This window comes from Apodemus sylvaticus, chromosome 8 (genome assembly GCF_947179515.1).
Source record: "Apodemus sylvaticus chromosome 8, mApoSyl1.1, whole genome shotgun sequence".
NCBI lineage: Eukaryota > Metazoa > Chordata > Mammalia > Rodentia > Muridae > Apodemus > Apodemus sylvaticus.
In genome coordinates this window covers 64,682,940-64,709,446 of record NC_067479.1, presented here as the reverse complement: position 1 = coordinate 64,709,446, position 26,507 = coordinate 64,682,940, and the positions used below count along the sequence as shown (strand labels likewise).

Below are 26,507 nucleotides of genomic sequence, written 5' to 3'. Positions count from 1 at the left end.
ACCGCCTTGACTGGTCACCAGGCCCTGGTATGGCATACCGTCTTGACTGGTCACTGGGCCCTGGTATGGTATACCATCTTTACTGGTCACTGGGCCCTGGTATGGTATACCATCTTTACTGGTCACTGGGCCCTGGTATGGCGTACCGCCTTGACTGGTCACTGGGCCCTGGTATGGTGTACCGTCTTGACTCTGCGTGTTTGAGCGTTTGCACTAGTGTCCAAGCATCTGACATTAGGTGTTGACATCTGGTCATGCCTTTGTTGAGTAAGCATCCCCTTCTTTGGTTTCTATTAAATTCACTGGAACTTAGGAATGTATGGTGGCTCTGGGCTACCTGGTAGAAAGTGTTTCTGCAGGTTTGTGAATAGAAGAGGAGGAGAGAGATAGGCTCTCAGAAAAGGCTGAGAGAGGCTTCAGGTTAGAGATGCTTCAGGAAAGAGCTAAGGGGATCCTGTCCACACCCAGAGGTGGGGCCCTCAGGGAATGGGAGGTGTGGTGGGAAGAAGGGATCCTGCAAATAGGTTGCAGTGAAGCAAATAATAATCTAGAGAGATGGAGACTAAAGGCTTGAACAACCTTGTGTCTGTATCAGGAGTTGGAGTCTCCAGTGAGGTTGTTAGAAGAGGCATTACCTCTTAAAGTGTCACCTGTCTTGAGTCACCAAGGATCCTCCAGTTTGGGCACTGGAAGCTCCAGTAAATTCACAATTGACCATAATTTCAACTAGAGAGATACACAGAATAAGAGAACACAGAATCACAGTTATTTTCCTAGCACTCATATGAGGCCACTCACCCAGCTCCAACACCCTCTTCTGGCCTCCTCAGGGAGCAGCATACATGTGACATACACTCACACAGACATGCACAAATAAAAATAAGTCATTTTTAATTGAACCTAGTAACAACATATGATGTAAAGAAGGCTTCACATACAATCGGAAGTTTTATGAAATGTATACAGGAGATGGGATACATTTATTTTTAGCTATTTTTTTTTGGTGATCAATTCACCAACAGCTAAATCCAGTTTTTAAAAGACTGTGGGTTCCCACTGTGGAGCCCAGTCTGGCCTCAAGCTCACTATATAGCACAGTCCAACCTTGACCCCAAATCCTCCTGCTTTAGCCTGGAGAGTGCTTTCAGTATAAATACAGCTTTTTGTTTTGTTTCATTTTGCTGGTTTTAGTTTTGGTTTTGGTTTTGGTTTTGGTTTTAGTTTTGGTTTTGGTCTTGGTTTTTGGAGACAGGGTTTCTCTATGTAGCCTTACCTGCCCCAGAACATGCTTCACAGAACAGACCAGGCAGGCTTCAAACTCACAGACATTAACCTGCCTCTGCCTCCTGAGTGCTGAACCACTGCCTGCTTTAAGTGCAACATTTTAAGATCATTAAAATGTTGTCCAACAAATAAGAGCCACAATCAGTAAGAGAAGATTTGTAATAAATGATTGATAGATAGATAGATAGATAGACAGACAAATAATAAATAATAGATGATAGATAGATAGATAGATAGATAGATAAACTCTAAACTATTTTAAAGCTTCCAAAAAGCAGAAAGTAAATGAAAGTAATCAATAACAGTCAAAAAATTGCCAAAGTGCCCTTTGGCAAACTAATAGTGTTCACATCTGAAATGAGTCCTGTTCCTCTTCCCCACTCACCATTTGCCAGTGTGTTGCTGTGAGGACTGTCTATCAACAGGGTTTGTTTCACAGCACTGGGCTCTGCCTATACTGTGCTCAGCACAGTAGGTCTCTATCCTCTGAGAAGACCGACATCCTGCTGTGCCTCATCTCAGCTTCTTTTCCTTTTCCACCTTGCAGAACCTTACTTCACAAGGTCTTCCTCTCCTCACTGGCACTACCATCGCTCTCAAATACAGCAGTAGGGGATGTGCTCGCCCCCGACACCCTATATAATCCAAGCAAAGGAAGCAATAAAGTCTGAGAAGACCCAGGGCCCATATTCTCTCTGGGGAGAAGTGTCTCACTGATGGCTCCCTACACACACATCAGACTTCATCTCTCCTTCCCATCTGCTTCCCTCATACTTCCTTGCAGCTTCCTCCGTGCCTGTCACAGGCTGCTGGAAGCATACCGACTTCTTTGCTGGTTTATGAATTCCTTAGGAATCCTGCGCTGCATCTCACTCCTGTTAGGAGCTCTAAAAATGTACTGCACTGAGCTGGTTTGCCTTGAGAACGCTACATGAGAAGCAGATGCACACATTTCAATGACATGAGAAAGTTAGGGAGCCTGGAATCGCTACCACGTTTCCATTTAAACGGTTTGGCAGTTTCTGGGAGGAATTTGAGCTCTGGAGGACTACACTCGACAAATCCATAAATTCTGGCTTGCAACTTCAGCTGTTGGCAGCTATTAAATTTTCATTTAAGTCCTGTGTGCCTCCAGTTGCCAGAGCACCGACTCCAGCTGAATTCCCTGGGCATCCGGTTCATTTGTTTAGGTCATTGCTGATTTAAGGAAAGCGAGTGGGGCTGAAGCAGCTTTTCACAGCTGTGAGTCACAGCTGTGGCTCCCTGGGGGGCTGAACTAACAGCACTGTGTGCTAATCCAATCTGTGCATTTCCTGGGGGCTGTCATTACTGCAAAATGAGGTAAACTCGGTGGCTTGAAGCTCTAAGGAGGCTGTAGTGCATGCAGCTGGAAATGAGGCAAAACCATCTCGAGACAGTAATGATGAGTTATGATCAGAAAGGAAGACATCCCCGCAGCCCAAGGAATGTGTGGTAATCACTGTAGGTGCTACCACAAATAGACTGTATACATGTGTACACTGTGTGCTCATATATATAAGCATATATAAAATATAATACATGCAAGAGCCACTACATTACTAAAGACATACCACACACACACTCACACTGTATGTATGTATTCAAAATGCACACTTTTGTCAGTGTTTACTCTCTAGATACAAATATGCATAACTTATTACCTATGTATACTAATATAAATTCTATACATATATGTGCAACCATATGTGTATACAGACTATAAATAATTAATACAACCATTAGCATATCTCCTCCCTGCTATTCCATCAGTCTATCAGCATATGACCTCTTTCAATACCTCAAGAGTCACATTGGGCCCATGTCAAGTTCACACACAGATCTTTTTCTTTATAGCCTACCCAACTGTGATGAGAAACAGACTCTTATGACATCATCAAATATGACAAATCACAGTGACAGTGATCGTGGATGTATTTATAACCAGCTCTCTTTGGTATACCAATGTGTCTACTGAAGCCCTAATTAATGCCCAGTACCTCAGAATGTAACCTCATGAGGAGAGAGAGCTTTTAGAGAGCCTAAAAAGAGGGCATTCGGATAGTCAAATCCAATGACTGGAGTCTTACTGGAAGAGACTGGGCACTTGTAGAGAAATGACCATATGAGGACAGAAGGGAAAGACACCATTTGCAAACTGAACAAAGTACACTGAGAACACACATATCCTGCCAACGCTGAGGTCTGGGATTCCAGCGTCCAGGAGAGGGAGACATGTTCCTGTTGCTTGAGCTGCCACCCTGCAGTTATGTTAGGCAGCTACAGAGCGTTCCTGCCCACAACACAGAGGCTATAAAGTTGAGAGCAATGAGGTTTTCATTCTTCAAAAATGTAAGAAAAACAAAAATCAGAGACCAGAACAAGGTCTGACCCCATCCTTGATGACCTGGTCTCAACTGCTGAGCCTCGGAGACCCCCTTTGCTTCAGAGAGGTAGGAGTGCCTTCTTGCAAGGTAGCTATGGAAATAAAACTGAAGAGTGTACAGAAAAAGTGTCTAACAAAGTAGCCAGCATGTAGTAGGTATGCTTTTTGAAAAACAATAGATCAGCCAGGCCAAACCCCAGCACTTTGGAGGCTGAGGCAGGAGAATCGTGAGTTTGAAGACCACCTGAGCCTTTGGTTTTTTTTGTCTCAAAACAACCAAAAGACATGGGGATGTGTGGGCCAACAAGCAGCACAACTCTAGGCTCAGAGTGGGTGTCACCAGTGGCAGGTGCTGGCTTTAGCATGTCACTAGTGGCAGGAACTGGCTTTAACATGTCACCAGTGATGAGTGGTAGCTTTAGCATGTCATCAATGATAGATTCTGGCTTTTGATCAGTATCAAAACTTTCTAAAATAAACAACCAATAGAAAGAAAGAACTCCTTTGATCCATGGCTTTAGAGGTTCCAGCCTGTGCTCTGCTGGAGGACAGGGTGTCAGGGGACATCCTCCATCACCTTCAGGCCTCCCTTTAGAGTGCAGGGTGGCAGTAACAGCAGCCACATAGTAGAACAAGCACCTCCCCTCACAGCTTGGAAGCCAAAGAGCAGGAAAATGGGGGCAAGAGGCCATGGTCTCTTTAGGGACAAACTCTAAATGACCTACATACCTCTTAGAGGGCGCCATCTCCTAAAAAATTATACCACCTACTGGTAGGTTCACTCTGGATGTCTGGGTGACATTCAAGACCCAAATGTTACCAAAAGGTATGAAAGACAGCAGAAGCTATTGTCGGTAGAGGCACTGGTGTGTACCTGTATGTCATCTCCCCTGAACCTCCCAGCAATGGTAGACCTTTGTTCCCTTAATCTTATAGGTAAGCAATTGGGAGGTTTGGAGAAGTCAGGAAGAAGGTAGCTCCAGCTGTCTCAGCCACTAAGAGAGAGCAGTAGCCTGTCCCAGGCCTGGCACCAAGGCTCATGTATTTACCCTCTGAAGCACACTGTGTCCTGAGCAAACAAGAACTTCAGCCAGCAGCACTGCAGGGGATGCTGCAGCAGCAGCTGGATTGAGGGCGTGGCCTCTTTGGAGACTGTGAGTGGCCACCCCAGCATCTTTGGATGAGGCTCTTCTCTCCTCCAGAAGGCCGCGTCCACTGGGCTCACCCTTGGGAGTGCAGCTGCCTTGAGCTTGGCAGAGGTGATTGCCTGACCTGGAGTATCACTGAGAAAACTGCAGCTGCCTCACCTTGCTCTGAAGCAGGGGAACACAGTCATGTCTCAGAGATGACAAGAGAAAGGCAGCAGCGGAGGTGTAGACTGCCGGGAGACAGTCCTTCACCATCTAGCGCTTGATTGTGTGCTAGTCAAAACAGTTTTGTTCTATTTTTAAACACTGTTGAAATGAAGACTAAATTAATGTGGACTCAGATTTGAAGGGAAAGAAAGGCACCAAAATCCATAATAAACTGACAGGCCGATTAATGTATCTGAACAGAGGAAGGAAACCATAGAAACAGATTGGAGATCATGTGGACTTCATTCATGGCAGGGAGAAAAACTAAAATCTTCATGCAGAAATTAATTAGCTGTAAAATGCACCCAGAATGTGTGATGATCTAGCTTCCTTCTCAAGTCCCAAGGAAGAAGAAGACATCACCTCCTCACCAGCAAGAATTCATGATGAGCAGATCTTGTAATGTTGTCACGCACTCAAATTCACACACTCACTGAAGGGTGGGCACTACGTCAGGATCAGGCCCAGCGTGCCTTCTTTTTGCTTATCTGTCTATCCCCCATATCAGCCTGGTCATGCCTGCATTACACCTTGGGAACAACCAGACCTCACTGGCTGCTAAAGCCCGGATCCCTAGCCATTGTCTGAGCCGATGGATTGGGAACTGGACTTAAAGGCATATTACAATTGTGGGTAGAAATAATGCAAGTCTACTTAATATCAAAATACAAGGGATTATTTTGAGAGGACAATCTGGAAAAATTCTGCAGAGCTCAATAACTGGGGTTAAAAAGGGGCCTATGCCAGCCAAAGAGCTTGTCGCTGGGCTCAGCTCTAACCAGGGCTTTGCATCCATATCCAGCCTCAAAGCTCCTCAGCTTTTGTTTAAAGCAGTGGCCCTCAACCTTCCTAGTGCTGCAATCCTTTAATATAGTCCCTTGTGTTGTAGTGTCCCACAACCATAAAATTATCTCATTGCTACTTCATAATTATATTCTATTGTTATAAATCATAATGCAAATATCTGATATACAGGACATTTTATATGTGACGCCACCCCCACCCCACGCATGGGTCTAGGGGTTGAAAACTGCTAAAGAGTAGAAAACTAACAGGCCAGTATGGACCAAGTGTTGCCCACCACAGTAAGCCCAACATCTGGGACCTGTGATAAACACCTAGGTACAGGATCCAACCCTGTGTGGGTTATGTCAGGTAATAGGGGAGTTTTGCAACTATACCAGTCAAAATTGATGAGCCCATAAGTATGCATACCCTTGAGGATATGTGAGGTCTCCTGTCCCTCCCCCTCCATACCTCACCCACTCCAGCCTTCCTATAAACTTCCAGGTGGTGACTGACCCTTACCTCCTAGGCAGAATCAAACACTGTGTCTTGGGGTTCCTATAACCCTTGCTTCTGTCCCTGCTGAGCACCACAAATAGTTTCATGCCAGCTTTTGCTATATACAATCTTGTGACTGTGGCGCTATTTCCCAGCCCATTTACCCAGATTCATCTCACACACAGTGTGAAAATGCCATGGCTCATACTCTGTGACAGGGTGCTCTTCCCAGGGAAGAAACAGGACCATCCCTTCCCATTTAAGTCACTTTTGCTAGAAGTCCTAGAAAGGACCTCATACTATCCTGCTGCCCTACGTGCACTGTTCTTTTCTGACTGGGGCCCTGCAGTTAGAATGATGATGTGTGTCTGTCTCCCTCATGTCCAACTCAATGGGACAGGCAATACCTTGACTTTTCCCCCCAATATTCTGTACTTGCCCAAGTGCCTCAGGTGAAAATCCACACTTGAGAGACAATATTTTTAAATAAATTCAAAATATATAAAGAAGTAAATAATAATTTTGTACTGTTAACTAATATTGGGCCTACCTTTCCCATAGAAATTCTAAGTCTTTGAGATGAGAAACAGTACTCTCCTCAAGGGAGTATGATGTGTGCAACCCAACCCTACATGTGTGTTTCCTTTTGTCATGTCCTGAGGCCCTTCATGTACTCTTTGAACAGCATTATCCTTGTGTGCTTTTGAAGGTGCTCAGGATGAGATGGAGATTGGAACTGGTCCATGGTGGAAAGCAGATGCCCCCCCCCACCATGTGGAGAGAGCTGGTGTGATCACTCAAGCTCTGTGGAACAAGAAGCTGAATAAGAGGGAATGTCTGCCTACCTGAAGCTGAGAGTTGGTCTTTTCCTGCCTTGGGACTTGAACTGAAAACTCTGGCTATCCTTGGGTCTTGAGTGTGCCACCGGCCTTGAGGACTTGGCTTGTACTACTGGCTTTCCTAATTCTCCAACATGTTCCCTCTATTCTTTCTCCCTCCTAGACCAATAAAATTTCCACAGAGAATGTAGGGGGACTGCCAAAATTCCTTCCCAGGGGGAGATTTAAGCAACAACTAATCCTTCTCCTAAGGTCCCAGGGACAAACAGAGGCAAGATTCCACCCAGGTTCACTCTGAGGGGAACCAATCAGTTTAATGAACTTCCCTAGAGCTCATAGATGAAGGCCAACCTACAGGCCTGTGGGTGCTCTTTCCTCTCCCCAAAAGGCCTCAGCAGAAAATACCTCAGTGGAGATGATGGCTTTCCCAGAGCCACATTGGTGGAGCTCTCCTCCCCCCCTCTTCCCTTTCCTCCCTCCCATCCCCTCCTGTCCCTATGCTAGTCTTCCTGGGCTTATATACTTTAGTTCCTCCTGCACCCATACCACCCATTCCCCACTGGCCAGAGTCAATGCCAGAGCACAGGGACGTTGCCTTGCACACACATCTGTCTTGGGCCTTCCCCTTCAACTCACCTGCACCAATTCCTTCTTGAAAAGGAAAAGTAAGATAACCAAGAAGTATCATTGCATGAGAGGGATGGAAGGGTCCTCATCTTTATGTGCTAGTAAATTATTTCTGCAATGACCGTGGGGAACGTAACCCAGATGACAGAAGATTGTAACTGGTAAGTGTTAAATGAGGACTTCTGAAAGACTTCGCATGGTGCCTCTCAATCAGAGGCAAGCGAAATGTGTTTATCAAAGTCGCCAGTTACAGTGTGCTTTGCTGTCACCATTCCATTCGTGTTTCTCAGACTGTGAGACTGGAGCTCAGCACATTAAAGAACTGTGGTCCAGATGACTCAGTCAGCAGCCTTGTGGCAGCTATGGTAACTGGCTCACTGACTCACCCTGGAGACCAGTGGGAAACCTGGCCTGGGCTCCGGCTCCACTCACCTAGGCTTCATCAGGAAAATAACTGCTGACAGGTCCGTGACTGTTGCTCCTGTTAACCCCTAAAGTACGAAACCATGGCACAGGGATTCTGAAAACTTTGAATTTTAGTCCCCCAAACCCTATAAACCCTTCCCATCCCATCCCATATTTGGATAAACCTCAGGCCTTGGAGATAAAAGAAGGGAAGCCAGTTTCAGAATCCAGGGTTCAAGTCTGGAATAAGAACTGCCTCTGGCTGACTTGTGGGCAGTTATCATACACTGACCACCTAGCAGAGTGGTCACTCCCACCCTCTGGAACCCGAGAAGACCCAGGAGAACCCACTTCACTCTGACCCCATCTGAGTATCTGAGAGCCAAGCTTCTAAAGTATGTTCATCCTCAGATGCACAGTAGCTCAAATGCCTTCTCTTTTCTCATCTGAAAAGGGCTTAAAGTAAAAAGTAAAATGCACCTAGTGCTATAAACTCCCTGCTATGGAGGATGGGGTGACCAAGCACTAACACGTTCAGTCTCCTTGCATTCCTGTAAACTCAGAAACTTGAGAAGCTGAGGAAGGAAAATCAGGAGTTCAAGACCAGCATTGAGTATACGGTGAGTTCAAAGTCAGCCTTGGCTACATGGGACCCTACCTCAGAAAACAAAAACAAAACACTTTCATTTCCCCATCTTTCTTGAGTTTGGATCAGAAATGTGTCCCAGTGTTTGTGTGCTAAAGACTTGGCCCCAGATTGGACTGGAGCATAGCAGTGAAAGCTGTCAGAGGTAGGGTCCCAGAGGTAGGGGGAGGCCTTTAGGTCATTGACCTGCAAGCTCTTCCTCTGTTACATTCCCTTCTGGCTGTCAGGTGAGTGGCCTTGTGCTACCACATGCTCTGACTATGGTGGCCTACCTCTCCACAGTCCCAAAAGCAATACAGCCATGATAGACTAAAACTCTAAAGCTGTGAAGAAAACAAGCCTTTTATCCATCAGTCTGATTAGCTAGCTCAGATATTTATTATAGTGACAGATGACTAACAGTCACTCCTCCAATCAATCAACAAGTTATGTATTGAAGGGTTTCTACAGGCCAGCCTTTCTTCTCAGAATGAAGAATAGAGCTGTGAACAAGAGCCTTCCTAGCCTCCTGAAGCACTGTCAGAAAATCTGAACCCAAATGTGCAGTTTCCGGTATGCTCATCACCCTGTGCTCTTTGTATCATTATCTTTGTAGTGTTCTTTTCAACGGGATGCTCGCGGGAAGAAGGCAGAAGCCTGCTTCTAGCAGGACAAGCCTAAGGTGTGAGAAATCTAAATATACTTTAACACACAGAGAAGGTACCAAGGAAAACCCATTAGCCTGTGATACACACAATGAAGTTCATAAAGGTTTCTTATCCTATATTTTATATACGAATTTTACAAAGCATACTTGTGCTTAAAACTGGTGACTGTTTTCCACCAAAAACATCTGTTTACTTGTGAAATCATTTCTCTCAAAAGTAAAGTTGTAAGCGTGCTTTCCCCATCGCTGACCACTACTTGGCTGCCCATTCAAAGGATAGACACCTGTTCTATGCCAACATCAGAAATACGGCATAAGCTAAAAGTTGATGGGCTGTATCAGCACATGGGGGCATTTTGGAAGCCACTAATGCAGCCACAAATATAATCTGTGGCACCTCACTGTGGTGACTCCGCCTGCAAACCACAGGCTGTGAGGCAGTCCCTCAGCACGGGCCTCCAGATTTTGCAGAAAGGAATCCCAGGACCCTGAACCATGGGAACCTTGACTCCCTGGGCCCCACCCCCCAAGTGTCCTGAGCCAGGTATCATTGGTTTCACAGTTTTAGATTTTCAGTGTCTCATTGGGTGGGGAGGTGGGGTGCATCTTGGAGGAAGCAGTAGGAGGAATAGGAGCATGAATATGACCTTAATACACTGTATGAAATTTTCAAATAATTTTTTTCAAATTCTAATTATGGCGGATGGAGTGATGGGTCATCAGGTAAAGACCTAATGACTCCAGGTGAATCCCAGGCTCCACATGTTGGCAGAAGAAAAGCGACTCTAGCTGTCTGCTGACTTCCACACATGTCTCATAATATGTCTAACACACATGCATATGTGCACACACACATAATAAATACAATAAAGGTTTTAAAAATAAAATCCCATAATATAGAAAAAAACCACATAAAGGATATGAGTAGGTAACTGTAGGGGAGGAAACAGAAAAGCAAATATACTATGAAATCCTCCAAGTCACTGGTGGTCACCCAAATGACCACATTAACCCAGTGAAATACCATTCTGTATCAAGTGTACCAGAAAAATAAAAGAGAAGTACTTAACTATGTACTTCCAACATAATATGCTCACCACGCAAAGGCAGTGGTGTTAACTGACCATGGACTAGGTACATGTTGGTCGGGATGTGGGATGTAGATATAAAAGGTAATATATAAAGGCAGATGCTCTGTAGCTCCAGGTGGACCATGTTCCAAAGACATGCATACTATTTTCCCAAACTGGTCCTCTCTGCCATCATTCTAGGGATGGAGTACAGCCCAGGTGAGACGTGCAGGGACTGTGTGCACTGAGAGCCACACTGTGGGAGCAGATGAAGCCACTGTGCTATTTGCACACTGTGAAGAGGGCTGCCAAGAGCTACAAGGGTGGAATGGAATGTAACCCTTGGTGCCCGATAGGTCTAAGAACACAGTGTTCGCCAGAGGACAGTCGGAGCCTTAGTGAAGTATATAAAATCGTGTATGCAAAGTTAAATGAATCCATAGAAAAGTGCATATTACTCAGGGGCAACTAAGTAAACCAAGAGGGGAAGAGGCTTGGTCAGGGCCGGGCTGACTGGCATGAACTGAGGAAGATTAGATCACTCCTAGAGTTGTGATTTGAATGTGACTCTTTCCCTCATGGACTTATGTGTTTGCATCCTGGATCCCCAGCTAGTGGCTCCTATTTGAAAGGCTGTAGAGCCTTTAGGGAGTGAGGCATTGCCAGAGGAGGGGCGTCACTCGGGGCAGATCTTGGATTTGATAGCCTGGTGCCACTTCCTATCTGTTTTCTACCCTCTGATGAGGAACCCCATGGGACCAGCCACGTCTCTCAGCTGTTACCATGACAGACTGTACCCTCAAACTATAAATCCAAAGTCAGCTCTTCTTGCCTTAAATTGCTTCTTGTTGATGATTTATTTGGTCAGAGCAACAAGAAGAGGAACCAATGTCTCTTGACTCCCAAGATAGCAGTATTGAGTGGCTTGACAAAACTTAGCCTCTGAAACTGAACACCTGCAGATGCAGGGGGATCACAGCATTAAGGCGAGCCTGGGGTTCATAGAAAGATTGTATCTAAACAGAAAAACTAGTTATGAATTCATAAATAGAAGCCTCTATTTTAAATAATGTAAAAAATATTTAATAAAAGTAACATTTTCTAGGCTCTCTTCTTGAGAGCCACCTGAATACCTGTGGTAGTTTGAATATGCTTGGCCCTGTTGGAGTAGGTGTGTCACTGGGTGTACGCTTTATGACCCTCATACTAGCTGCCTGGAAGTCAGTCTTCTGCTAGCAGCATTCAGACAAAGATGTAGAACTCACGTCTCCTACTGCAGCCTGCCTGCCTGGATGCTGCCATGTTCCCACCTCAATGATAATGGACTGAACCAATTAAATGTTGTCCTTATAAGAGTTACCTTGGTGAGCCGGGCATGGTGGCACACGCCTGTAATCCCAGCACTTGAGAGGCAGAGGCAGGCGGATTTCTGAGTCCGAGGCCAGCCTGGTCTACAAAGTGAGTTCCAGGACAGCCAGGGCTACACAGAGAAACCCTGTCTCCAAAACCAAAAAAAAAAAAAAAAAAAAAAAAAAAAAAAAAAAAAAAGTTACCTTGGCCATGGTGTCTGCTCAGTAAAACCCTAACTAAGGCACACGCAATAGTTTGAATCTAAAATGTCTCCCAAAGACTGGTGTGTCAAAGGCTTGGTCTCCAGTCATTGGTGTTACTGAGAAGTAGAAAGTTTAAGAAATTTTTATTTGAAAAAGTTAGGTCATTGGGTGACTGCCTTTGAAGGAAACATTAAGTTCTCTCTCTCTCTCTCTCTCTCTCTCTCTCTCTCTCTCTCTCTCTCTTCTGTGTGTGTGTGTCTGTCTGTCTGTCTGTCCCTTTTGATGCCATTACATGAGAAGGTTGATCAACTATGTACTTCCAACATAATATTCACACCACCCAGTTAAACCAGTGGTGTTAACTGACCATGGACTGGGGTCTATGGAACTGTGAGCCAATATAAACCTTTTTTCCTTATACATTGATTTCCTTAGGTATTTTGTTATTGCAACAGAGAGTGGCACAAGAGGACATGATCCTCAGACTCTGATCCTTTTGGCCATCCACTCGTAGCCAGTTCCATGCTGGGTGGTGCAGAGAGGCTGACTCATGCATCTTTAGAGTGAGAGGTGGTTCCTATAAGTTATGAATTCATGTGCTGAAGAGGTAACTGAAGATCCGGGAAGATCACAGACTTACTTACCTCTGGATCTATAGTCAGTAAAAGGCAGTCAAGTGCATTATCCAATCAATGATGCTGGCAGGCATCAGAAGGATGTTGTCTGAACCCTGTGCACTGGATAACTTCGAAGAATTGTAAGGCCATATTGTAATAGTCAGCACTGTCAGCAGAAAACCCCAAGATGGTTCCTTCCATCCTTTCATCTAGAAAGATAGGCCGACGCCCAAACATACAGTTTTCCTTTAACTCCGTGGTATCATGTTCCCTCGTATTATGCTCCCACTCATCCTGGCCCTAGGTCTTCTTTCTTTGGTGAGGGCATATCTCAGACAGCTAGTGTGCTTTCTTCCTATCATGAACTCCTGAAGGGTAGAGCTACAAATAAGGACTGTCCCCACACAAACCCAGGCAAGTCAACAATACACAACAATGAGCAAACATCTGCATGGTCTACCTGAGTTTAAACAGCATGCTTCTATTCATCATATTAATTTGAATAGTAGAACTCCAGGTTTGAAAATTATATACTTATGCCTATAAGAAATTAGCCAGTGGAAAGTGAATCATTATAAAATGTTTATGCCATTCTTTTTTAATATATGTTTTATTACCTCTTGGAGAAGTCTATAGAATGTTTTGATTATATTTAACACTTCCCTTCCCTAATTCCTCTGAGATTCATGCTCCTGCCATTCCAGGCTCCTTTCCCCCCTTTTTTTTAAGGTCGGAAAGGTGTAGGAAGAGACAGAAGAGAGACTCAGAAGGCTAGGAGAGTGAATGGAAATCTGCAGCTGCTGGGGGAGGGGGAAAATCTCTAGGTAGTCCCTGAAACCTGGAATAGGGGAGGCTCACAGAAGTCAATCCAGGCAACCTGAGCCGAGATGCCTAACAGTGGGGACATGGAATCTGAGGAGATAGGCAGGGTCCCCAGTGGAGGAATAAGGACACTAAACCACCCACAAAACTTTTGACCCAAAATGTGTTCTGTCTAAAAGAAATGTAGGGGCAAAGACAGAGCAGAGACTGAAGGAATGGTCAACCAATAACTAGCCAACTTGAGAGCCATCCAACGGGCAAGCACCAAGCCTTGACACTATTAATGATATTCCATTATGCTTACAGACAGGAGCCTAGCATAACTGTTCTCTGAGAGGCTCTACCCAGAAAGTGACCCAAAGGTACCCAAAGCAAAACATTAGACAAAGGGACCCTTATGGAAGAGTTGGGGGAAGGATCAAAGGCCCTGAAAGGGATGGGAACCCTAAAGAAGAGCAACAGAGTCTACGATCCTGGACCCCTAGGAGCTCTCAGAGACTGAGCTACTAACCAACGAGGCTGGTCAGAGGCCTCCAGCACAGATGTAGCAGAGGGCTGCCTTGTCCTGCCTCAGTGGGAGAGGATGAGCCTAATCCTGCAGAGATTTGACACACCATGGTGGGGGGATGTCCAAGAGAGGCACCTTCTCTGAGGAATAGGGGAGGTGGGTGGAGAGGGATTTGGTTAGGGAGGGACAGGAGAGGAGCGAGGAGAGCAACATTTGCATGTAAATAAAGAAATAGATTTAAAAAAAAAGAAGTATGGATTTTTTTTTTAATATATCAAGTCTAATTTGTGCTGCCCAAGTACTCTTGGCCTTCCACTGGGATATGACTTACCAGGTGCTACACTCTTAGAGAAAACTGACTGTCATCCCCACCCCCCAGGTAGCAATCAATTGCTAATAGCTCCTTAGTTAGGGGTGGGACTTCATGACTCTCACTTCTCCTTCTCCATGCTGGAGTTCCTCTGTCTTGGCCTGTACCAGGTGTTGTGCATTCTGTCATAAATTGCTGTGAGTCCAGATGTGCAGCTTCCCTGCTATGTCCAGAAGACAATGTTTCCTTGTGGTCATCCTACACCTTTAGCTCTTACATTCTTTTCACCTCCTCTGTCACAATGATCCTTGAAAGTCGAAGTGAAGGAGGTGAAGTGTAGGTGTTCCATTTAGGGCTACATTTTCTTCACTCTCATTCTCTGAGCCTTTGGTCAGTTGAGAGACTCTGCATTAATTACCACCTATGGCAAATGGAAGCTACTCTGAAGAAGGTTGGGAAACTCATTAATCTATGGGTATAATGATGTTATTAGGATCTATTTTAATACTGTTTATTGTTAGAGTTTATGTTAGAGATAAATATAAATATCTCTTTAGCAGAATAACTTAGGAGGTGATCCTTAGTCAGATAATGGAGCCAGGTGTTGGTTTCATCTTGTAGAGCAGGACTTAATTAAAGCCCCTGGGGGATTGGTATTTGGCTCACTTCTATAATACTCCTCATCATTGCAGGAAGTCAAGACAGAAACTCAAGCAGAGCATGAACCTGAAGCAGGAACTGATGCAGAGTCCATAGAGGAGGAATGCTCCTTAACTGGCTTTCTCCTCATGGTTTTCTCAGGGTAATTTCCTATACAGTCCAAGACCACCTGCAGGGGTGGCCCCACCCACAATGGGCTGCTCCCTCCCCCATTAATCACTAATTAAGTCAATGCCCTAAAGACTTGCCTACAACCAGTTCTGATGGAGGCATTTTCTCAATTTAGGCCCCTTCCTCTCTGATAACTCCAGCTTAGTCCAACTGACATAAAGCCAGACCACACAACATTCAAGAGTGCTAGAGCTAAATTGTGTGGAAGATACACTTCTAGACTTTTGAGGCTCCTGAATGCTGATTTCCACTGTGATTGCACCAGTTTGCACTCTTACCAGCAGCAACTAAGTATTTTCTGTTCCACACATCCACACCCGCATCTGTCATCATGTGATTTGGTTTGTTGACCTTAGCCATTCTAACTGTGGTGACATGAAATTTCAAAATAGTTTTAATTTGCATTTCCCTGAGGAGACTGAATATTTTTAAAGCATTTCTCAGCCATTTATATTTCATCTTCTGAGAACTCTCTGTTTAGTTTCATACCCCAGTTTTTAACTGGGTTGTTTGTTCTTTGATGTTTAGTTCTATAGTTCTTTATATTCTAGATACTAACCATCTGTCAGATGTATAGCTGGTGAAGATTTTTTCCCCATTTTGTGGGCTACCTCTTCACTTGAATGGCGATGCCTTTTACTGTAAGAAGCTTTTTAGTTTCATGAGATCCCAATTTTTAATTGCTAATTTTAAGGATTTTTGTTCAGTCTTTGTTTAGTTTTTGGCATAAGTATCATAGGGGCTCATAAGAAGAATTTGGAAATGTACAATGCTTTTTAATTTGTGTGATACTTACAATAGTATTGGTATTTTTATTTGAAAGGTCTGATAAGATTCTGTGCTAAATCCATCTTGCCCTGGTTATTTTATGGAGAGACTTTTAGTTACGCTGCTACCTCACTGCCATATTACAAGTCTATTAAATTCATTTATTTCATCTTTATTTAGCATTTGGTATGTTAGATTTATCTAGAAACTCACCTGTTTTTGTTTTGTTTTGTTTTGTTTTGTTTTTAGGTTTTCCAGCTTGGTAAATAGAGATTTTTTAAAAGGATGTCCTTCTAACTCACTGAATTTCCTGTGTCTGTTGGGATATCTCTCACTTCATTGTTAATTCTATTACATTAGAGTCTTTCTCGTTTCTTTTTGTTTACTTAAATAAAGGTTTGTCACTCTTGTTAATCTTTTCAAAAGAACAACTCTTTATTTCATTGGTTCCTTTTGTTGTTTATTTGGTTCTATGTTTCTGATTTCAGCCCATACTTTGATTATTGTTCTGTGTCTACTTTTCCCGAATAATGTTTGATCTTTGTTTTTCTAAGTCTTTCAGGAATATCATTAGTTGTTAATCTGAGATTAACAACTCAAAAATTTTAATATAGGCACTTAGCACTCTAATGTCTCAGGAATGCCTTCGGCATGTCCTATAAATGTGAATTGTATTTACACTTTTCTTCAGTTTTACAGGGATTTAGCATTTTGCCTCCTTCACTTCCCTTTTGACTCAGTTTTATGTTGTTTTTCTTTCCATAAGTTCCTGTGCTTTCTCTTGCTGTTGGTATCCAGCCTTATTCCACTGTGGTCAGCTTGGCTGCAGGTTCTGTTCGCCTATATTTATTGAGACTTGCTTTGTGTCCTAATGGGTAATAGATTTTGGGGATACCCCATGGGCTGCCGAGAAGACTGCGTATTCTTTAATATTTGTATGGAATGATCTGTCTATGTCTGTTATACACATTTAATTTATAATGTCATTTAGCTCCAAAGTTTTTCTATTTGGGTTTTTTTTTCCCTCCCAAATGATCAGTTGGTGAGTGTAGGAGGGCGTGGACATCACCCACTATCAATGTGTTGGCATCAATCTACAGTTTTATATCAAACAGTGTTTCATTTATAAAATTAGGCTCCCTCCATGCTTTGTGCATATATATTTTGGATTATAATATCCTGTTGGTGATTTTTTTCTCTTAACAAATCCCTTCTTATCTCTTCTGACTTTTTGATTTGAAATATATTTTGTCAGATATTAGAATAACTATGCTTTTTCTCAGTTCCATTTGCTTGGAATACCATTTTTCATACTTTAACCAGAAAGTGATGGCTCCCCTGGTGGTGAGGGGTTTTTTCCCTTAGAAGCAACAACAACAAAAACTGGAACTTATTTTATAATCCAACCTACCAGCCTGTGTCTTTACTGGGAAATTGACACAATTAATTTTCAGATATATTATTGAAATATGTGTAGTAATTCCTGTCATTTTATTGACTTTATTTTTTACATTTACTTAGATCTCTTTTGGTTACCTGTTCTGATATTATTTGACCTTCTGGGTGAATTTGTTCTTCTCTTCAGATTGAAGTGTTCCTTCTCATATACTCTGTAGAGATGGTTTAGTATTCATAAAGCCCTATAATCTGTCTTTATCATGGGATATTTTTATTTCTCCTTCAGTGCTAATAGATAGATGTACTGTGTATGCTAATCTGGATTGACAGTTCTGGTCTTCCAGCACTAAGAGCCCAGCTTTCCAGGTCCTTTTGGCTTAAATGGTTTCTGCCAGGCAACCCAGTGCTGGTCTTCTACATAACTTGACCTTTCTCTCTTGCAAATTTCAATACCCCTTTGTTATTCTGTTTTTAATGTTTTAGTTGTAATACGTCATGGAGAATTTCCTTTCTGCCCTTGTTTGTTCCACATTCTAAAGGCCTCTTTCTAGATGAACGGCATTTCTCTTTCCAGTTCTGGATATTTTTCTTCTACAATATTCCTGAAGATATTTCCTGTCTCTGCTAGGGTTTCCTTTCCTGCTTTATGAGCATAAAGCAGAGCTTGTGTCTTTTCATGGTTCCCCAAACCGTCCCATGTTCCATTCATATGCTTTTATCTCATCAATCTTTACTGAGCTATCGAACTCCTCTGCTAGGTTTCTCTCCCCAGTTCTCTTCTCAAGGTCATTCTGTTGCTGAGGTTTGTTTTTAATTGGCTTATTGAGTTTTTCATTTCCAGAATAATTTCAATTTGAGTTTTCTTAAAATTCAAACTGTTTTCAATGTCTTAGATTGGACATCTTGTTTCATTCTTCACTTGGTTTTTGTCTTTGAGTGTTTGACAATAGTTATTGTTATTTTTAATTTTGTATCTGAGAGTTCTTCCAAATAATTTTCAATAGGGACCATTACTTTGGGGCTTCATATTGTTTTTATTTCTGTGTTGGGGTTTGAACATCTGGAGTTAGCTTATTCTCTTTGTCAACTACCTTCAGTGGCCTGTCAAGGAACAAGTTTCCCCTGAGACAGTGTGGACTGATTCTGGGTTTCAAGATGGGATAGGACAATGAGAGGGTCCCATCTAGGCAGCTGGCAAGGACTCTGGTGAACTCAGAAGGTGGAAATGGCTTGTGTCTTCCAGCTACTTGTGCTTGCTGGAAAGTCCTTAGTTGGGAATAAGCTCAGAACTAGAGAGTCCCAAAGGGAGAGAGAGGGATCTGAAGGAGGTGTCAGCAGAGTGAGCAGAAGGAATGAAGAGATGCATCATAATCTAAAAGCACTGCACTTTGTCTGTCTAGAGGTGCTTCAGCAGAGCAGCCCTGAGAAATGAAAGCAGGCTAAAAGCATGTCACCAGTCCATAGAGTCTGCATAGACTTATGAAGTCTTAGAATCTCATGAGGAGTTCAAAAGACCCAATGTCTTGGTCCCTCAACAGACACCACTGAGGCTGTGGGAAATAATGTAAACCTGAGAGTGAAAGCCGGGAATATAGGTTCAATCCTCAACAGAATCTTGAGTTCTTCTGTCTTAATTTTCCCCTCTGTGAAATGGGAATAATATGTTGTTCATGGCATTGGCATGGGGATTCACACAGTGTGCAGCTGTGAATGGAAAGTATCTAACAGTTTGCAGAACACAGAGGATATGCTCAATAATGTTCACTTTGCTTGTTTTTATGGCTACAAATAACCAATATCCATCCTGGAAAGATGGAAGCCAACATGCTATAACTAGTCAGAGACCATGATGGCATACCACCTTCTGCTGAGTACCCCAAAGCAACATCAGTTGCTATTCATATTTTATTCATCCACATATTAAAATATTTAATCCATGTGGGAAATATCTCTAGCATTTTAAGCTTCCCTGGCATTGTTTCATGAAAATGTTTTCAAAAGAAGTTTAGAATTGTGCATTCATAAAGTTAGGAAATCATGTTCACAGAAGTGACACAGCCAGATTGCCCAATTTCAGAAGTCATTTTTCAGGCATCTCTCCATACTACTATTGGCAATTACTTAATCAATTGACTTTTGCTAAAGTAAGCCCACCTTTAAGAACCTTGAGATCCGCACAAGACAGCCCTTGGATTTACTACAGCTTTCTGTTTAACACTGTCAGTGTGAACATCTAAATTCCACATTCAAAGAGAAAGGCAGAGTCCAGCGAGAGTGAAGCCCATGTTGCTGATTCAATGCTTCATCCCCGACCTGGCCCCGAGCCTTGGCACCCAGCAGGCAATCAGGAGGAGCTCATTCTTGGATGCATGAACAAACGGATGGGAAGCTTTCCCTGGGTACTCTAACAGGAGTTAAATACTTTTCTTTCTCCTGCCATACTGTGGCTTAGAATCCAAGACACAGAATGGTGAATTTACATCAAAATTCAAGATTTGAAGAGATTTCATATGAAACAGCCACAGAACTGTAACTATCCTAAGACCCAAAATACCCTTGAATTGAATATCTACGATTAAACTTTAAAGTGAATTGCCCACTGATTATAGGGGTGTGAGTACTTGTCAAGTTAAATGGACCCCCACGGGATCTCTCTTAAATTATTCTAGTAGGCTTATTGTGCTGTATCTGAGGACTGTTCTAGGGCTCACATTAGATAGCAGGTACATTCGATTTTGTTAATAACATGTGAGGCCAGCTGTCTTACTCTAACCTGATTGAACCAGACTGTACTGCTTGCTTTTTTTTTTTTTTTCTTTTTCAACATTGCACTTGCTGAAAGTTTCAGGTCACACTCAAAGACTGATCTATTGTTTTGTTTCCAGGAGGAGGGGAGAGGCATTAGGTACCTGGCACCCAGCAAAACCCAGAGTTATCTCGGAATTCTTCAAAGTCATAAAGGGCTAGATGGAGGGTTCCTTGCTGGTACAACCAGGTCACAAGCCTTAGAAGGCTTGATGGGCATGGCTGGCTCAGTCCCCAAGGCATACTCTGCTCTCATCTGGGCTTTGCTGCCTAGAGCTGAGTTGCTTCTCCTGGCTCCTTGCAGAACTTCCACACTCCAGGAATTTGGACAGAGTGGTAGAGACATCGCCGGTGGAGACGGCAATTGCCAGCTTCCTTCCTGGGATGTCTTGTGATTCAGAGTACATTCTTCTCCACTCCTTTAAAAAGGGCAGCATGTTGATGCTCCAGGCACAAGAACAGAATCAAACAAAGAAACTGCCATTTGCTTAAAGAGTCGGTGAGTATACTACTCATCCCTGGTAGTCATGGCAGGACCTGGGTCACCAGGAGTCTAGGAATCAAAGTCTATTTGCTAAGGGTTGCTAGCGTTCTTGTTCTGGCAGCTGGTAGAAATGGCACTAGCTCTCAAAGCAGGACTTGAAGCATCCACCAATGACCTTAGACTAAAGCCTGCTTTCTCTCTAGACAGGCATACCCATACAAATTCCCACTTCATGGGTTACTAGGTCATGTGCATTTGTGTGCAGCCCTGAAGGGAAGAGCTGGGAAACGTGGCCTTTTTCTTTTAGATCTTTATTTAAAGTGAATTCCACTGAGCCCGGGGCCTTGCTTATAAGCTTGTCTAGGAAGTGCTTTGGACTGGACATCCCTCTCCCATCAACCTAGTCTGGTTCCACAGCTGAAGATTGCTGCTGTCCATTGTTGGCACAGCCGATGAAAGGGCTCTGCTCTGCTCTTCTTGCTCCCTCTGACATTTCTTCCTTATGGTAGCCCCTCTTCCTGGGAGGACACAGTTCTGAGGAGGGACATTTTTTATTATTATTGTTCTACTCTCTGTGTAATAATCTACTATGTAGCGTGGAATCTACTATTCCAGGCCCAGTTATCCCATGCATCACTCTTTGAACATACATATACATTCTTGATATTTTGTGTACTATTCTTTTTTGTTCATTTGTTTGTTTTGTTTTGTTTTTGTCTTGGAACTCACTCTTGTAGACCAGGCTGGCCTTGAACTCAGAAATCTGCCTGTCTCTGCCTCCCAAGTGCTGGGATTAAAGGCGTGCACCACCACTGCCCAGCTTGTGTACTATTATTCTTAAAGGCCAGGATCTGTCATAGTTCTGTAACTCTCCCCATACCAGTGAGTCACTGAGTTCTCTAGAGCTCAGCCCCCTTCACTATATATATCGTATATAGTTACGATCTCTAGTATGGTTGTGAGAATAACCACCAAGAATATACAAGCTTTTTAGCATAAAAGATGAACTTTGAGTATGATTAATATTAAAATGACTCATGAGAAACATGGCCCAGCTATAAGTAGGTTAAGTACTAAGAAACCATAGGATGCACTTTTGACATTTCTTTTCCTAACATAATGACTTGTTTTGCTATAGCCAGGACTTTTCCAAGGCCACACATGCAGTAAAAAGAGCAGATCTTCCAGCACAGTGTTGAGTTTTCAAAAGGGTCTCAGCCAAGCCCAGCAGCCTAGACAGGTAAGATCATGGTGGGTAGGCAAGAAAGTGTAAGGAGGCTGTCCTTTGGGCCATCCGCGGTCAGGTGCCCCAGCTCCCAGGCAATGAGCCTTGCTCTCATCCCTGTCAGCAGCATCCTCTTTCTGCATCTCCTCCCTCTGAACTACAGGTGTCCGGTCTCCATGCTGCCTCTCCTGCAGGTCGCCCTCTTTCTTCTCCCCTGCTGCTTCTCAGCAGGAGGAGGCAGCACCCTCAGTGAAGGCCTGTGGCTGCTGAAGACTGAGTTTGCCCTCCACCTCTACCGGAGTGCAGCAGCAGAGAGAAACGGAACAAACTTCGTCATCTCACCTGCCAGTGTGTCCCTCTCCCTGGAGATCCTGCAGTTTGGAGCCAGGGGCAACACTGGCTGGCAGCTGGCAGGGGCCCTAGGATATACTGTGCAAGGTAAGAGGCTTCTCTCTCCCACTTCCTCTCACCCCTGCTCCAGCCTGCTCAGATGCTCTCCGTGGGGAGCTCAGATCCCACCCAGCATGCACAGGGACAGAGGCATGGCCATGTGGGAAGCACTCAGACTGTTACCATGGCTGTTTGTCTAGCTTCATGGCAATACCACAGTTTTGAGTCACTGCCCCTTTTAGAATGCTTGATGTGGCTGGGAGAGGTATGGAACACCTTCTAAACCTTCACTATTGCCTCACCAACCCTTTTGAAGTTGGTGATTTCATTGACACCCCTATTTGGCAGAGGATGGAGACAACTTGCAGGGAGTCACATAGTCAATGAGGGCAGGGCGGGACTTAAATGCAAACACTTTAGAGCACAGCTCAGCTGCATTAACCTACACTCCTGATGCATCAATACCTGAGCAAACAGAGGCTAAGGTGAACACAGCTTTCCCTTCTCAATCTCAGAATTAGATGTCAATACAAAACTTAGTGATGATGGCTGAAGCAGGATTGCTTAGTTCCAACCTAGTCTGTTAGGTAGCAAGAACCCCCATCTCAAAACAAACAAAACAATAAACGTCACTAAAACTGACAGGAATAGTCTTTGGATAAAATAAGGTTTGTCAGAAGGCACAAGAAATAATGCCAACTCAACCCAGCCACAGCTTCCTCCAGGGGTGGACTCTTGAGTTAGCAAATCAAGGTTGGCACTCAATGTGTCTAGTACCAGGTGCCCCCTGAATTGCCTGTCCTCCTCAATGCATACCCTGACCACTGCTAAAACAAGTCTTACTGTCCAGCTGGACAACCGTTAAGTTTTTGTCTTAGTCAGGGTTTCTATTCTTGCACAAAACATCGTGACCAAGAAGCAAATTGGGGAGGAAAGGGTTTATTCAGCTTACACTTTCACATTGTTGTTCATCACCAAAGGAAGTCAAGACTGAAACTCAAGCAGATCAGGAGGCAGGAGCTGATGCAGAGGCCATAGAGGGATTTTCCTTACTAGCTTGCTTCCCCTGGCTTGCTCAGCTCACTTTCTTATAGAACTCAAGACTACCAGCCCAGGGATGGTACCACCCACAAGGGGCCCTCCCTGCTTGGTCACTAATTGAGAAAATGCCTTACAACTGGATCTAATGGAGGCATTTCCTCAACTGAAGCTTCTTTTTCTGTGATAACTACAGCCTGTGTCAAGTTGACACAAAAAACCAACCAGTACAGGTTTATTCTCTCTAGTGACAACTGAAACCAAAGATAGTTTTAGAACTCAGTCGTTCTCAGCAATTGTACCACAGCAGCATAGATGTCCACAGGCTCCCTTAGAGTCACTGATTCACAAATGTTGTGGTGCTCTTGCAAAATAGACCATGGGTGGTCAGGAAATTGTCTTATGTACACGAGGAGCACTCTGAAGGCAGCAAGTTTGTCTAGGGGAGCCATACAGACAAGGGGGTGAATGCAGCATGGTCCTTTGATTCCTCCGAGCAGGTCAGAAGCTCCCTGGAAGACAGTACATCTGAGCTGGTCAGGAAGAAGAAATGTGATTAATACAGAAAAGGCAGACACTTCTGCCTCCAACAGAGTCTCACACAAGTCAGGATGAAGGGTCTCGGTGGGACATGGAAGAGAGGATCAGTTCTGAGAGAAGATCCCATCGTGGTATCTGGTTAACTGGTTGATCTTGTATGAAGACAGGATCAGGGCTTCCACAAATCCCATTAGATGTTGTCCAGTTGACAGGAATTCTATGCAGGACAATGACCCCCCTAAGTTTCTGAGCCGCACACTGCTTTGCCATTGTATGGAGACGCCATCAGACAGTAATACCAGGAGCAGGTCTTTCTGAGAGTCCTGTTTATAGTGCTCTCCATTTCAGTTGCACTGTGCCTGCTTAAAATTATACAGCAGTGCCGCTAACCAGCCTTTCTTTGAAAAGGTAACACAGTGCTATAAAGATGTCCTTAGCATAGCGGTTAGGAGCAAATTTGGTTCTCAGCACCAATGTCAGACAGCTCACAAACACTTGTAACTCCAACTCTAGGAAATCCAATACCAACTTCTAGCCTCCATGGACATTGCACTAATGTGCACAGATGTACATATAACTTAAACTTTTAATATATTCTTTATTTTAAATTTCATCATTTTCTCTCTTCCCTTTCTTCCCTCAAATCCTTCCCATGTGTACCCTCTGCCCCTTGCTTCTTCTTGAAATCATGGTTTCTGTTATTGTTTCACACACATACACACACACACACACACACACACACACACACACACACACGTATATATACCTAAATATATAAATGTAACCTGTTCAGTACATTAATGCTCTTTGTACATGTATGATGTCAGGGCTTGGCCACTTGGTATTGGATAACCAATTAGGGAGAGGCGCCTCCTTGGGGAAGGCTCTGCCTTCCTTTCTCAGTACTCCTTAGTTGCCTGTAGTTCTTTGTCTAGGGTCAAGGCCCCCTGAGCTTTCCTGTCTGTTAGTGTATCTCTTAGTGTGGTACTTGTTTCTGGTCTTGTTTAGGCTGTCATATTGCTAAGATTTCATGGGTAAAAACTCCCTGTCATTTGTAGAAGACACAATCTCACAATAGATTTCTTGGTCCTCTAGCTCTTGCAATCTTTCAGCCTCTTCTCCCACGATGTTCTGTAAGCCTTATGTGCTGCAGTTGTTATCACTTGGATCTGGGGACCATAGAATCACTTGTGCACTGCACTTTGACCAGTCGGTGTGTCCTGCAAATGGCCTCCAATGTATCTCAAAGGGAAGTGTCTTTGATGAGGGTTGAGAGCTGCTCTTCCCCATGGATATGAAGGATAGCTATCTGGAATGCATTTAGGAATTATGCTGGTTTAATAAAGTGCTGGTTGTAGGCTCTCCTCTAAGATCCATGGTCTCACTATCCCCCAGCAGTTGGCTAGGCTTCCCATGCCAAGAATGGTTGTTGAGTGGGTCTTAAGTTCAATTGGAGAGCTGTTGGTTACTGGCAAGATACAAGTGCCACTACTGCACCCTTGGGAGTTTTGTGCCATATTGGTGATTTTTGTGGTTCTACTGGGTAGGACTACTTACTGGCTGCTCTCTTCCCTTGGAAACTTGCATAGCAACTTCTAGTACTCTGAAAGCTGGTCCTCAAGGAGCAGGCTTCAATGTCAGATCCAGCTTGGGTTCTCTGGGTCTTGTGTCCATGAGGAACACATAATTTCCAGTTGCTTCAATTTCTAAGCATTTTCATTATCCTTATAGGTAAATTAATGAAAACATTATAGCACATAGGCCCCAGAAAGGAAGGTGGTCTCAACCCAAGAAAAGAATTCTACTTTGTAAGGCATACTGTGTTTTCTTTTATGTCCACACCATTTGAGTCCCACTGACTAATGCAAGAGGTAAATGGCTCAGCAAAACTCAGCTGGCCCAGGGTTCAAGTTCCAGATTGTTGATTCCAAATCCTGTGCTTTCTCCAGACCTCCTAAGCCCCACTATGGCCAGGAAGCAGATGTATACATTCATAAGTACCCCCTACCCCCATCTCTCTCTCAGAGGCAGCTTCAGCCTCCCAGCCCAACCACACCTGCTGGGGAGCACCCCCACTCACCCCTCCCAGGGTTCTTGAAAATTAAAATATCTGTGTTCAGAAGAAAGGTCTCATAGTTTGAAGTTTTTTGGATAGGAACCTTCCAAAGTTCAGAGCCGTCCAGAGTCTAAAACTTGGCAGAGTCCAGAACCTTCCAGAACCCAGAACCATCAGCCTAAAAATCACCTATCAGATGAGCTAACAGGATTTTCATTTAGCCACTGTGGGTTTATTTCTTCTTCCTCCTTTCTTCTCTCAGTACCCTGTTAAGACCACCCTTTTTCCTCGGGCAGCAGGAGGCTGAACAGAAAACAGCAGTGACAGCTTCCTCTTGGAGAGCCTTGTCCCCATTCTTGGGCCATTCACCTCTGCCCCTCTGGACAGCTTTAGAACAGCAGTTCTCAACCCCTTTGAGGGTTAAGTGACCCTTTCCCAGGGGTCACCTAAGACTCTGGAAAACACAGATATTTATATTATGATTTCCTAACAGTAGCAAAATTACAATTATGAAGTAGCAAGAAAAATAATTTTCTAGTCAGGGGTCACCATAGCATGAAGAACTGTATTAAAGGGTCACAGGTTGAAAACTGATGCTCTAG

General features: G+C 43.8%; 1 protein-coding gene across 1 annotated transcript in view; it reads left to right on the top strand.

Moving 5' to 3' along the window:
- Positions 1-22,057: 22,057 nt before the first annotated feature.
- Serpine3 (serpin family E member 3) overlaps positions 22,058-26,507 on the top strand; it is a 27,086-nt gene continuing 22,636 nt past the window's right edge. The window contains exon 1 of the mRNA XM_052191238.1: positions 22,058-22,319. Coding sequence (XP_052047198.1) covers positions 22,058-22,319 — 262 coding nt within the window. The remainder of the gene's footprint in view (positions 22,320-26,507) is intronic.